The sequence below is a fragment of the Marmota marmota genome, unplaced genomic scaffold (genome assembly GCF_001458135.2).
Source record: "Marmota marmota marmota unplaced genomic scaffold, marMar, whole genome shotgun sequence".
NCBI lineage: Eukaryota > Metazoa > Chordata > Mammalia > Rodentia > Sciuridae > Marmota > Marmota marmota.
The window spans coordinates 8,590,725-8,604,627 of NW_026000000.1; the positions used below are offsets into that span (position 1 = coordinate 8,590,725).

The following is a 13,903-nucleotide window of genomic DNA, read 5'->3' on the forward strand; positions in this document are numbered from 1 at the left end:
CGTGCATACCCTTGTGCAATAGATAGAGAGAGAGAGAATAGATAATCTGAGAGCGTACCCGCGCGCACCCATGTGCCAGCCAGGGGAAAGGAGACCACATTCACTTAACTTGTATTCTAGTATGTTGTCATAATTGTTCTATTTTATTAGTTATTGTTAATGTCTTCATGTGCCCAATTTATAAATTAAACTTTATCATAGTCAGTGCACAAAGAGTTTCCATTGTCTACAGTTTTAGGCTTCCATGGGGGTCTTGGTTTTGCATAGATAAGTAGATAAGTAGGGATAATTGCACCAAGAACAGGGCCAAGAACCAGTGCAGGAATGTTAGAAAGATGGATGGACAGATGGATGGCAGATATCTTGGATCAGGACAAAGAGCAGGAAGGGCTAGCTGAAGCCAAAAGGCTGATGGAATTACCCAAGCCTTACGAGTCTATAGAGAGAATTTGGAAATTCTTTTCCTCCGTGTGTATCTTGCTCAACTGTGGCCTTCAGTCACTGGTGTAATCTGAGCACAGGAGTTAGGATGGGGATGGGCCTAGATAGTGTGTTTCCTCCTTCTGTGTCCAGCTCTCCTCAACTTGTGCAGTGGGGAGAGGGAAGTAGCCCTGGGTGGGGGACCAGGCAGAAAGAAATGTTCTCATACCAGGTGTGCTAATGGGGGTTATGCTGCGTGTGCCTGGCATTATGACAACAGCATTGAAGATACTCAGGTAGTGGGCAGAACTGAACTGAAGGGTACATGGGTGTGAGTGGGGAGGGAGGCAGGAGGCAGGTGCCAAGGTGCATTGCCAGGCTAGCCCCGCCCCTCTTGCCCTCTGTTTGTGGGCATTTCCTCTGTTCTCTGCTGTTCATTTGAGATCTACCAGATGTCTCTTGTCATGACAGAAATTTCTACCTTCTGTGGGTCAGCACCCTTGTCCCACTTATCCTGACCCCAGGGTCCTTAGGGGAAGTCTGTGCACTGGGGCTCAGGGTAGCAGAGGTGAAATGAATCTGTGCAGAATAAGAGTGTGGCATAGGCTGAGTAGGAAGCACTAAGGAATAGTGAAATGGCAAGTGTGTGTCCATCAAAAGGTGCCACTGAGCTCTGCCAGTGTTGCCTGCTATGTGTGGATTTTTTGAGAGAAACTGCAGGGGTTGGGGTGCAGCTCATGGGTAGATCGCTTGCCTAGGATGTGTGAGGCCCTGCATTCCATCCCCAGCTCCACAGATAAAAAAAAAAAAAAAAAAAAAATGAGAGAGAAGCTAGGAATTCAAATGTATATGTGAAATCTCTTGTAAATATATAATTTTAAAATGCTTGAAGCATCATAGGAAATAAACAGTGTATCTGAGGACTGGGCCCTGGGTGGGGTGAATGGGAAGAGGGGCTCTGGGCCTCAGGACTAGCCCAGGCCACTCTAGGGCCGGTGGACAGGCCGGGATGCCATTAAAGGTGGACCCTGGATCTCTTGGAACTGGCTTTTCCCAGGCAGCCGGCACTGACCACCCCTATGCCAAGGCTATGGACTGGTCCTTGTCCCCACACTGGCAGATGGGTGGGGGCAGCTGGACTTACCCACCGAGTCCCAGGAAGTGGCAGCTTTGTCTCCTTGCCAGCATTGCACCTCTGCTACTTCTTCCAGGGGCCCAGATGACCCATGTCCTTGGGACCCGCTCTGAGGAAACACAGGAGGAAAGAGGGCAGGAAGACTGGGCTGCGGGGAGGATGGTGGGTGTAGATACACAGTGTGGGTGACATTCTCCGCACCTGCAGCCAGACTCTCTGCAATCAAACTTTGACCTGCATGCAAAATGAACTTGGGTGCATTCTTAAACCCCTCTGCCTCTCAGTTTGCTATTGGTCAAGGTGATGTTGATGATAGTGATAATCCCAGTCACCAAGCTCAGTAGCTTAGGTGTTGACACGTGTACAGTGCTCAGAACAGCTCCTGGCGCCACAGCACTGTGTGCTAGCGACTTCAAAGCACCCCCTCACTCACACATGTCCTCCCATGTGTGCACTCACTTGCACACACAAGCCCACATGCACACTGTGCACACGCATGCCCAGATATATGAACACAAGCACAAATGTTCACACACACACACACACACACACACACACACTTCACTCTAAGCATTGATGGCATCCACCAGGTGCAGCCCGCATGGACATTTTTCTAGAAGGGAGGAGTCTTTCCCCCTCAGTTCTTCATGCTTTGTCTTTGGATTGAGAAGGTTGAGGATCAACAGTTGCTGAGTCCTACTGTGTTCCAGGCACTGTGTTCTGTGTGTGTGTTCTGTGTGTGTGTGTGTGTGTGTGTGTGTGTGTGTGTGTGTGGTGCTGGGGGTGGGATAAAGGGCCTAATGCCTGTAGGCAAGCACTCTGTGACTGAGCTGTATCCCCAACCCAGGGACTGTGTATCTTATTTCACAACAGCCCTGCAGAATGGAGGGAAGTAGGCTGCCTGAGGACCAGTTGAACCCCTCAGCTAGCTGGCTCACCACCCAACTCCTGAGAAGCCATATGCCTGGACAGAATGGTGCTTTGGCATCATACCCCTGGCACACCCCCAAAACTGCCCCACAGGGAAGGTTTCTGCATTGTGGATGTGAATAATATCAAGAACTGCAAAGACTTCATAGCGCTTAGGGCCGAGCGAGAGAAGTCTGTTTCTCCTGCTACTCAGTGGCAGGGTAGAGACCTTTCCAAATCTCAGCTCCTTCCACTCTTTGTCTGGGCTACCAGGAACCTCTTAGTCCCATTATGTGTTTACTTGTCGAGGGTTTTCTGTTAGAAGTTCCTCTGCCTTCTTCCTCTCTCACTCTTCTTCTGTCCTTCATTTGTTGCCTTATCCTGTATTTGGATTTTCTTCTGTGTGTGTGTGTGTGTGTGTGTGTGTGTGTGTGTGTGTGTTTAAACAAATATTATTGAACTATAGCATACAGAAAAGTATACAAGCCATGGTAGTGTGCAGCACAACAACTTTTCTCAAAGTGAACACAACTGAGTTAGCAGTGCCAGGTCCAGAAACAGCATTACCAGCACCCAAAAGTCCTCAGAAGGCTCTGGCCATTGACCCACCCAGAGCCATGTGCTGCCTGACGGCACCAATCAGTTTTTAAATTTCTTATGAATTGAGTCATGCAGTGTGTACTCTGGGCTGGCTTCTTTTGCTTTCTATTGTGCTGAACTTTTTCGTAAGTAAAGCTAACATATAACTGAGCATCTTCTTAACCCTTTTAAAAGTAGTGTAGTGGCATTAGGTACATGCATAGGGTCGTGCGGCCATCACCACCATTCATCTCCAGGCCTTTCATCCTGCCAATTGAAGCACCCTACTCACCAGACACTGACTCCCCATACCCCACCCCCGGCCTCTGGCATCCCCATCTTCCTCGGTCTCTGTGAGTGTGACTATTCCAGCACCCTAGTTAGGGGAGTCATATGGTGTCTGTCCTGTGACTGGCTTACTTTGCATAATATTCTCAAGGTTCATCTGTGTATCAGAATTTCCTTCCTTTTTAAGCCATGATCCATGGTAGTATATGTCCTTTTTAAAAAACCCATTCATTCTTTGAGGGAACCCCGAGTTGCTTCCACATTTCAGCTTTCTGAAGTGTGCTGCTGTTCACATGGGTGTGCAAGTCTCAGATCCTGCTTTCAGTTCTTCCTAGAATATACCCAGAAGAATTGCTGGCATATATGGCACAGTAATTCTGTTTTTAGTTTTGTTTGTGTGTGGGTGCTGGGGATTGAACCCAGGGCACTGTACCACTGACCTATATCCCCAGACCTTTAAAAACAATTTTTTTTTTTTTTAAATTTTGAAACAGGGTCTCCATAAGTGGCCCATGCTGACCTCAAACTTGTGGTCCTCCTGCCTCAGCCTCCTAATTAGCTGGGATTACAGGCCTGCACCACGGTGCCTTGGCTATTTTTAATTTTTTAAGGAACACCACGCTGCTTTTCAGAGTGGCTGCACCATTTCACACTCCCACCAACAGTGCACAAAGGCTTCAGTTTCTCACATCTTTACCAACACTTTTTATTTTCTGTTCTTTGACCAGAGCCATCCTGCTGTGGGTGGAGTGGTGGCTTGCGGCTTTGATGTGCATTTCCCTAATGATTAGTGATGTTGAGTCGTGATTCTGGTTTTCACATAGTGTGCCGTCTGTCTGGTCCACTGAGCTGTCCTCATTCACCATGCCCTGGTGAGAATCCCCCGTGAGCCCTCATCTTGTTCTGTTGATGGGTACTGGATGGCTTCCCATTGGGATTGACTGCAAAACCAATCAATAAAATGGATCACACAAGCTCCCTCAGGGCCATTTGCTCCTGGCATGGATGAACTGCATGGACTAGGCCACATTCCCGCTGCTGTCTCCTGCACTTTGTCCCAGCAACCTCGGGCCCAGTCTCCTTGTGTGTCCTCCCAGTGTCTAATTTGTTTAGTCAGGAGGATCCTCCTTTGGCCTTAAAAGCACCACACCTGTCCTCCACTGTCCGGAACACCCCCTCTGCCTCTGCTTAGTGGTGGGCAGCGGGTGTGACCAGTACTTCTCTGTGTCTAGGGATCTTTGGGCAGCGACTGGAGGACACCGTCCACCATGAGCGGAAGTATGGCCCCCGCCTGGCCCCACTACTGGTGGAGCAGTGTGTGGACTTCATCCGGGAACGTGGGCTCACCGAGGAAGGGCTCTTCCGCATGCCAGGCCAGGCCAACCTGGTGAGGGACCTGCAGGATTCCTTCGACTGTGGAGAGAAGCCTCTGTTTGACAGGTGAGCACTGGGGGTCCAGGGAGGTGCAGCTGGAGGCACTTGTCCAACTGTCCTGCAGGGGCTGCTCCTCAGGCCTCAGCTCCATTGTGCAGGGGTGAGCCAGGAAGCCTGGCAACAGGGTGGCCGCTGCGCTTGTTGCCCTTGTTGGCATTTGTGTGCTCAGCCAGCCCTCCAGGGGGCAGAGCATAGGGCACAGAATACCTCCAGCAGCCTTGAGTCTCCTCTGGGATGGATGCAAACAAGGGCCGCTCATATCCATTTGGGCTGCGTTCCCAGGTCATAAACCCAGGCAGAAGCAAAGAAGGGCCTCCGCTGGCTGCCAGGCTAGACTAGTGTAGGCACAGATTTATCCAGGACTCCAGGCTTGCTGCCGGCTGTGCCTCTTCCGAGTGATTCATCCAGGCTCCATCAGTGGCAAGATGGTAGAGCCGCTCCACCCCGTGCTCACTCAAGTCTCAGGCAAGGGAGCCAGTCTCCGCTACCTGGCTCCATCTGTGCCCATCCCAACCCATCAATGGGGCTTACCCATATCCTAGGTGCCACTTCCTAGGTGGAGACAACTACGTCTGTAGCCCAGAAAATGAGAATGAGAGAGGTGTGGCTTGCCTACCCCAGGGATGTTGGGGGGCTCCTTTCTCCCTGATAGGATCCCGGGCAGTTTTTCATAACAAAGTTCTTATCTCAGACCAACCCAGGTCTCCCTGGAGCTTCCATCCCGTCTTAGGTCTGTGCCTAAGACTTGGCCCCTCTGCTTCAGGAAAGGTCTGGGGGTACTCATGGGCAGCCCTGACCTTCCCAGGTCTTCTTCTCTCTGGGTAGAACACCCTCAGCCCTCCAGCTTCTGCCCCGGCCCCTCACCACCGGCAGAAGTTTGTCAGTTCCTTTCTTTAGATGTGGAGTCCAGGACCGACCACTATTCCCTACAGATGGTCTGTGGTCTATCCAGGGAAGGCCAGTGGTCTACTCCCCTAGAGCTTTGTGAAGTTCTGTCCCAATGCTGGCTTTTTTTTTTTTGGTACTGGGGCACTTAATCCAGGGGTACTTAGCCACTGAGCTACATCTCTAGCCTATATAAATATATATGTATATATATATATATATATATATATATATATATATATATATATATATATTTAAATATATATTTACATATTTATATTTATGTATTTATATATATTTATAAAATATTTTAAAATAGATTTATATAAATATATTTATATATACATTTTAGTTGTAGATGGACACAGTACCTTTATTTTGTTTATTTATGTATTTTTGTGTGATGCTAAGGATCAAACCCAGTGCCTCACACATTCGAGGCAAGCACTCTACTGCTGAGCCACAACCCCAGCCCCCATCTCTAGCCCGTTTTTATATTTTATGTAGAGACAGGGTGTCACTGAGTTGCTTAGGGCCTCACTAAATTGCTGAGTCTGACCTTGAACTCATGACCCTCCTGCTTCAGCCTCCCAAGCTCCTGGGATTAGAGGTCTGGGCCAATGCTGACCCTTAATGAGCTTGTGGTCCATTTTGAACCTCCACCAACCAGGCCTCTTCTGTCCTATGCAGGCTGATGTCAGGGTTGGAGATTGCTTCAAGTAAATGCTGCATAGTTAGGGGCCTGGGAATCAGATTTTAGAAGCTCCCCGAGGATGCTAGTGCCTGATGATACCAAAAGATTCTCTGTGAATGCAAATCAGACCTCCCCACTCCCCTACTCAGACGTCTCTGGGATGGGCTTACTGGCATGGCCACAGGCCTTCCACACTTCACCCACCCTGCATGTCTCCATCTTGGCACAGTGCTGTCCTGTGGTATGGTTCCAGGTGGGCTCGGCTTGGCTTTTCTCCCTTCCTGGCCTGTCTTTTGAAGCTGTGCTGCAGTGACTACCAGGTGCCCACAGAGACTACCGTCTCCACAGCCCTGGCTTGCAGACCCAGGACCCCAGCCTCTTAGCAGGACGGGCAGACCATCCCTGTATGCAGAATGGACCTCTCCTGTCTGCCTTCTCCCTTTCTGATCACTTCTACTCCTCCTCCTGGGATTGTAACCGGAGGCCCATCGTCCCAGCTGGATTTCTCAGGCTCTGCAGCTGCTCTTCTTTTTTAGCAGTGTCCCCCCATACACCCATGGCTGCCATTTATAAATTCCCTCCCCCTTTAGAAATTCTTCCTGGGGTAACTGAAACCTTTCTCTTCTTTCTAGTATCCCTTAGCAGCCCTGGCCCTGTAGCTGTATCTGCCTGCTCAGGAGGGTCCCAGCTCCTCTTCTTGCCCACATGCCTACAGAGGGTACAAGGCAGCGCTCCCTCTCCAGGCTACAGCCTCCCTGTGCTCTCTGCATAGCCTCCCTGCCAGCTGGGGTGTTGGCTTCTGCCCTTGTCCCCTCCACCATGAAAACCCCTCCTCATCTTCCTGCTCATCTGCATAAGAATATCCACTGAGCTCCTGGTCCTGGGCCCCTCCCCCATCAGTTCCTTCACCAGGATGGAAGCCAGGTGACCCAAGCTGCCCCATGCCTGTCCCTCCCACAGTACCTCCCCTGGGCCCTCGCCTGTGGCAGCTGTCCTGGTGCTGTCCACTTTGTGGCTGGGCGCTGAGGAGGGTCTCCTCTGTACCAGAACCTGTGGAACCTTGCAGCATCCCTTTCTGACTGTTCAGCATCTCTCCCTGGTGTGAGAAGCACCTTGGAAGGGGTCAGTGAACCAGACACATGAGGTCTGTGCCCACCTGCAGCTGACTTCCTAAGGGGTCTGGCAAACAAAACAAGCGAATATGTTCAGGAACCCCTGCCCTGACCCTGAGAACCAATAGGGAACCAATAGGGTATATGATGGAGTTCCTGGGACAGGCAAGCCCACAGGTCATGGGCTTTAGGGGTGGGAGAGTTCTCAGATAGAAACTCTGCCCAGGCTGCAGAATGGATTGTTTTCCTTTGCAGGAGGCAGCTGGAGGACAGGGCCAGACAGAAGAGGTGGGGCAGGGCCATCAGAAGCCATCAGAAGTTATAGGGTGGGAAATGTGAGCCCAACCATGTTGGGGTGTGTGTGTGCATGTGAATGGATTCTAGGGGAATGTGGCATGTGGGGAACAGTCAAGAGGCTTCAGCCATGTTCTGATGGATGCTGGTGTTGGCATGGGTGAGAGGGGTCCTTGGGAAGGAAGGGATGACCAAGAACCTGCAGATAAGGAACCTGGCCCAGGCTGATCTGCCTCACTGCACCTCAGCAGCTGATTTGACCCCGGGTCAGGTCTGCTGTGTGACTGTGTCTGCTCCGCCCTGCACCCAGCTCCCTCCACCAGCGGCTTGTGTGTATGCCGAGACTGACAGGCTGGTGGGTGCCCGCTGTGCCATGGGCTGTGGAATGTTCTTGGGTGCTGGCATCAGCAAGGGACTGAATTCACAGTGGGTGTGGGAGGGGAATTCAGGAGCAAGTGTGAAAAAAGCCTTGGGGCTGCCATTGAAGGAAGGACCTCTGCCCTGTGTGGAAAAGAGGGCTGAGGAAGACCAGGGAGGACTGTGCGAAAGTCAGGGTGTGGGGAACGGCCAGGGTCTGGGCACAGCAGGGCCTGCAGGGCACTGGGGAAGGGGCCTTAGGCAAGGCTGGCAAAGTACAGGGGCTGCACTGCATCCAGTGGCCCACTAGCACCTGCAGAAGTGGGGGAAGAGTGATGGCTGACTCGCCTCCATTTTTCTCTCTAGTCACATGTCTCTCTGCAGGACGCCCTGATGGTTCTTCCTGCCCTCCCCAGGCTCCCGCTCAGGCAGCTGCTGCCACTGAACTCATAAAGGCCCAGAGAGAAAGGGGCCACTGTGTTTGACCCAGCACCTACTAGGGCTGTAATCACGCTGGGGCATCAGTAGCAAAGGTGGCTGTGGAGAAGGCAGTAGAGGGTGGGTAGCAGCTTGCTTGGCTGGAGAGGGAGGTCAGGCAGGATTTGGAGGCTGTTTGACCCTGACTAGACCAGGAGTCACCAGGCCTGAGGCAGAGAGAGGGCCTCGTGTGTATGGATTTGGGGGATGTGGGCATATGAAACCCTAGAATCCCAAATGTCAGAGCTGAAAGGGACACCAGTGCCTATCTCAGTGAGGCCACATGGGACTTGGCCATGCCAGGTGTTGCCTTTATGGCACAGCCACAGTCTCCCTGCCTCAAGCCCATCTTTCCTGAGAGCCTCTCATGAGGGCAATGCAGGTCTAGGACTTCAATCTAGGCCAGAAAAGTGGATAAGCCCCATGGGTCCCAGATACTGCTTGAAATGCAAGCATGGAGTAGAGGCCAGCTGAAAACTAGGTGCTATGCCATAGAACCCAAACAGGATGCAACCTGTGCAGGAGAGGCAGCCTTCCAGCTAGCCTGCACAGACAGGTGACTCAGTTCTGAGTAGGTGTCTGGGCATAATGAGTGTTTCCCGGCTGGAGCTCCCAGCCACACAGCCTCGGTGCTCACCCCACTGGACACCTGTCCGCACCTGGACCTTTCCTCGGCCAATGGCAGCTGGCTGGGATGTAGCCCCACTACGTGCACACACGTGGACCATCTAAGACCAGAGGCTGTTCTTGGGGAGTGGGGCATGAGTGTCACTCCTGCAGCTCCCTGGGGTCCTGGGCCTCACCCCTGTTTCCTCTTCCATCCCCAGCACGACAGATGTGCACACGGTGGCCTCCCTGCTGAAGCTCTACCTGCGGGAGCTCCCTGAGCCCGTGATCCCCTTCGCCAGGTACGAGGACTTCCTCAGCTGCGCCCAGCTGCTCACCAAGGACGAGGGGGAGGTTAGTGCCTCCTGGGGACCCATCCTGGGAGGTGGACTGGTGGGTGGTGGGCACATGGAGTCAGGACACAAATTCCTGGACACGTGGCTTTCAATGGCACATGGCTCCTGGGATGAAGACTGCTGTTTGTGTGAGTGGGTAGTAGCTGGAGCATCCTGCTGTCTTTGTAGGGCCCTCCCCGTGTGTAGACATAAGTGTCTGGGAGGGACAGGTTCCCTCCTAAAAAGGGATGTTGGTCTAGGGTGCCCAGCTCTGGCCACTTGCAGTGGGTGTTTCTATGCTATGGCCTTTTCCCATGCCTGCCTCAGGCCACCCAGACCTGCCCTGGGGCTCAGTAAAAAAGAGACCTTTTACCTATGTATATCCTGTCTCATTTGGAAAGAATTTGAGAGAGTTCTCAGGACAGAGGGTCCCTCCTCCCTCACAGCCCTGCAGGTGCGAGTCTGCAACCCTGGGCAGCTGGGGCAGGGGAAGCACTGTTTGCCTTCCCTGTGGCTGTGTTGGAGATGAGGGCTGTTATCTGGCAAATATTTGTGTCTTGATAAGTGAGCTGAGACATTCCTCTGTGACCTGGCAAGAGGCTCACCCCTCACGCCAGCTCCCAGAAAGGAAATCAGCCTTCCCAAGAAGTCACAGCCTGGCTCCACCCCTCCATGGGGGGGCATGGAGGTGGTCATCTGAGGCTGGGCCCCCATCTCTCTGATCCTTGTCCAGCCCTTCCCCCAGTCAGAGAAGTACTCACTGTTTAAAATTCTGTGTTCTTCTTCTTCTTTCCCAAGGGGACTCTGGAATTGGCTAAACAAGTGAGCAACCTTCCCCAGGCCAATTACAACCTGCTCAGATATATCTGCAAGTAAGTGGCATTGGGGTGGGAGGCCACCCCTTCTGGCCCTGTGTTTATCCCTTGCTCCCCCATAGACACACTGTCCTTTGCAGAGGAGGCCTGGGTCACTCACCCATTTAGCACAGCTTTGGCAAGCGTTGGTATGGCAGGGAGCACAAAAGAACCCAGAACCTGAGCTCACAGAGCTTACAGTTCCTTGAAAGTAGGCAGCTTAATCAGTCCCAAGTGGATCATTCTGGAAGACATACCCTCTGCCCTGGGCACCTCTCACCATCCCATCTCTCAAGCATCTGCCCCTTGATCACAACTCTTCATGTGTCATTCTGGGCCCTGGCTGGGGGCATGTGTGGGTAGCTCTCACCCAGCCCCATGCCTAGAGGTGCAGCTAGTTGTGCCCAGCAACCATGGAAGCCCGCGGGAGGCTTGGCCGGGTGTGGGGGTGTGCCTGGACATGGGGTGGGTGTGGCTGGTGAGCAGAGCATAAAGGACCAAGAATCCCAATGCAGGCTGGACTTCAGATTTCAGTTCTTCACCAATTGCTTCTTCCTTGCTTTGCAGGTTTCTGGATGAAGTTCAGTCCCATTCAAATATCAACAAGATGAGTGTCCAGAACCTGGCAACTGTTTTTGGACCTAACATACTACGGCCACAGATAGAGGATCCAGTGACCATCATGGAAGGTAACAGGGAAGCTTCTTGGAGTGCCAGGTGCTTCTGGGTCTGTGCTCATCTTTGTCCAGGGTTCGTCTTTAGAACCAGCACAGAGCCAGACCAAGGGGAAGGTACCTTAGATGGCTGTGCCTCTATCTCTGGGGACTTAGCAGGAGCCTCTTTAGATCCCACCCCCTTGGGGTCTGGCTGTAAAAGGAACTTCACCCTGTGACTGTTAGCAGTTTTCACTGGATGTCATTAGAATGGCCCCCGGTTACTGTGGTGGAGAGGGAGAGGTCAGTGCCCTTGCCCTTGAATACAGACATTTTTTTTTTTTTTTTTTTACTTTGATGATGAAGTCATTGTCCTAGATTCCTGGGTGTCAGAGCTTTGAAAACCCCCGGGGAATTTTTCTTCCATGATAACAAATAATATGATTTTAAAAATAAATAAATAAATAAAAGCAACATAGAGAGACTAAGGTTGTAAGGTCATCTGAGCCCAGGGGTTTGAGGCCAGCCCAGGCAACATAGTAAGACCTGGTCTAGAGAAAAAGAATGGGGGTGGGGGAGTAGAGAGAAGGAAAAGAGCAGCATGGTTCTGGTTTCAGTGTGCCTCGCTTTCCTCTCCTTCGTACCGCATCACTTGCTTTCAGTCCTCTAAGCAGCCTGTGCTGTGGTGATTGCCCTTATTTTCTAGATGAGGAAACTGAGGCTAACAGGTGAGGTCAGCCAGCCACATTTAAAGGGCACAGGTCTAGGCTGGCCTGGAAATGACAGCCTGTGCTCACGGGCCCCTGGGAAGACTAACTGACAAGAGTTAGTGCTGGAGTCCTACTGTTCCCACACCAAGCAGACAGGTTTCTCCTGAGGTTCTAGCTGATAGCAGAGGCTGGCCAGGACTCACACAGTGACAAACACCAGTGGGGGCCATACCATCCTGGCTCTGGGTGAGCAGAAGGCCAAGTTCCTTGCTGAGCATGACTGGGGGAGATATAGTAGTATCGGGGTGAGTGAAGCTCCTTGGTTCCCCCTCTGCCTGGGGTGTAGCCTCTACTTTGGCCCTTTGCTCAGGCCTCTGTGTTGGCCTGATTCTCCTGCTCCAGGGAAATCCCACGCTCCCACCTGCCTGGCTGCACAAATGCCCAAGGGTGAATACCTACCCACCTACCTTACTGAATTCCTGCTTCATCTAGTTTTCTGACCAAGAAATTCCTGATGTGGTTCTTTCCTGGATTTTTAGTTACCTCAGTCAAAGGGTCCATCTAAGCCTTTGACCTTCCTTATTTCCTGGCAGACTTCCCCAGGGTGGTCTCTGTTCGGTTGTGGGTAATAAGAGTGAGCTAGGCTACTGGATAGCTGTCATGGTCCTTCCCGAAAGCCTACTTTTGACACCAGCCTCACCACCATAGGAACTGTGTCCCCAGAATTGTGTCAGAGGGCACTTGGTCAGATTGTTGTGTGCCCATGGGATTGTGTGGAAGATACTGTGTGCATGCCCATACGCATGTAAGACAGCTCCATTCCTGTGCCAGGGTCCTCTGCCCCCAGAGGGTGGACAGTCAGGCACAGCCAGCATCAGCAGCATAGGAAGGAGACACAGGACAGCCAGCAGGGCTCTGCTGTGCCAGGTTCAGGTTTTCAGTTTCAGCCTGCCTCCTGTTCCTACCACAGCCCTGATGGGAATTGTCCCTGTTCCTCCCTGCTCAAGATCTGCATCCAGGGAAGGAGATTCTTAGGCACAATTCCTCTGCCCATGCCTGGATCTAGAGGACATGGGATGGTCCTTTACACCAGACTCAGGTGAAGGCTTCTTAGGGGACAGGTACCCTGCTTGGCTGGAGCCACTAACAGCAAAGCCTTTTTCTTCTCTCTCTCTGCGGCAGGTACTTCCCTAGTCCAGCACCTGATGACTGTCCTCATCCGCAAACACAGCCAGCTCTTCACCACGCCTACCCCAGAAGGACCTGCCTCCCCTTGTAGGGTCCCACAGTGCACAGTGGGGTGGGACTCTGAGGAGATCCCCAGCGACAGCCAAGGGGAGCCTGGTGGCTCCAGCCTGCCCACACACAGGACCTCATCTTTGGACGGGCCAGCTGCAGCAATGCTTTCTAGAACCTCCCCTCCAAGCCTAGGCAGCCAAGGTGGCCCTGCAGCCACCAGCCCTGGGAAGAGGGTACAGACTCTGCCCAACTGGAAGTCTTCCTTCCGGCAGCCAGGGTCCCGGTCAGGGAGCCCAAAGGCGGGCAGCTCGTCTCTAGAAGTGCCCATCATCTCCTCTGGTGGGAACTGGCTCATGAACGGGTTGTCTTCTCTGCGAGGTCACCGCCGGGCCTCATCAGGAGACCGGCTCAAGAACTCAGGTTCCACACAAAGACTCTCCACCTATGACAATGTGCCCCCACCCAGCCTCTTTCCCAGCACTGTCAGCGTGACCAGCACGTTGTCCTCCCGGGAAGCCTCCATCAGCAGCTGCACGGCCTGCCGGGCTAGTGACTCATCCACCTGCAGCTCCCTGCACACCGAATGGGCCCTTGAGCCCTCGCCGCTCCCCAGCAGCAGTGAGGACCACAGGTCCCTAGACCTGGGCCACAGTCTGGATGAGGCGGGTGTAGGTGGCGGCAGCAGCAGTGAACCCAAGGACCCAGGCAGCCCTACCCAGGACCACTCCCGCCACTGCCAGGCTCTCCAGAGCGTGGTGGCTGAGCTCAGAGCAGAGCTGAGCCGGCAGAGGACTGAGTATGAGACAAGTCTGAAAAGGTAAAGGGCCCCAGCTGCACCAGGCCACAGCCTCTGTGGCTGCCCACTCTGGAAGAGGGTGCTGAGAGGCAGGGCTGGGAGCTGGGAGCTCTTCCTGCCTATCCA

The 13,903-nt window shown here is 52.7% G+C and overlaps 1 protein-coding gene across 11 annotated transcripts in view; it reads left to right on the plus strand.

The window, feature by feature from the left end:
• Positions 1–13,903, plus strand: part of Arhgap22 (Rho GTPase activating protein 22) — a 191,356-nt gene that overhangs the window by 173,599 nt on the left and 3,854 nt on the right. For 10 of the 11 annotated variants that reach the window (XM_048807506.1, XM_048807505.1, XM_048807508.1 and 7 more), the window contains 5 exons: positions 4,564–4,771; positions 9,412–9,544; positions 10,324–10,397; positions 10,947–11,068; positions 12,925–13,798. In XM_048807506.1, the coding sequence (XP_048663463.1) occupies positions 4,564–4,771; positions 9,412–9,544; positions 10,324–10,397; positions 10,947–11,068; positions 12,925–13,798 (1,411 nt within the window). Of the gene's footprint in view, positions 1–4,563; positions 4,772–9,411; positions 9,545–10,323; positions 10,398–10,946; positions 11,069–12,924; positions 13,799–13,903 lie in introns of those variants that run through there. The other variant, XM_048807515.1, reaches the window with a different exon arrangement.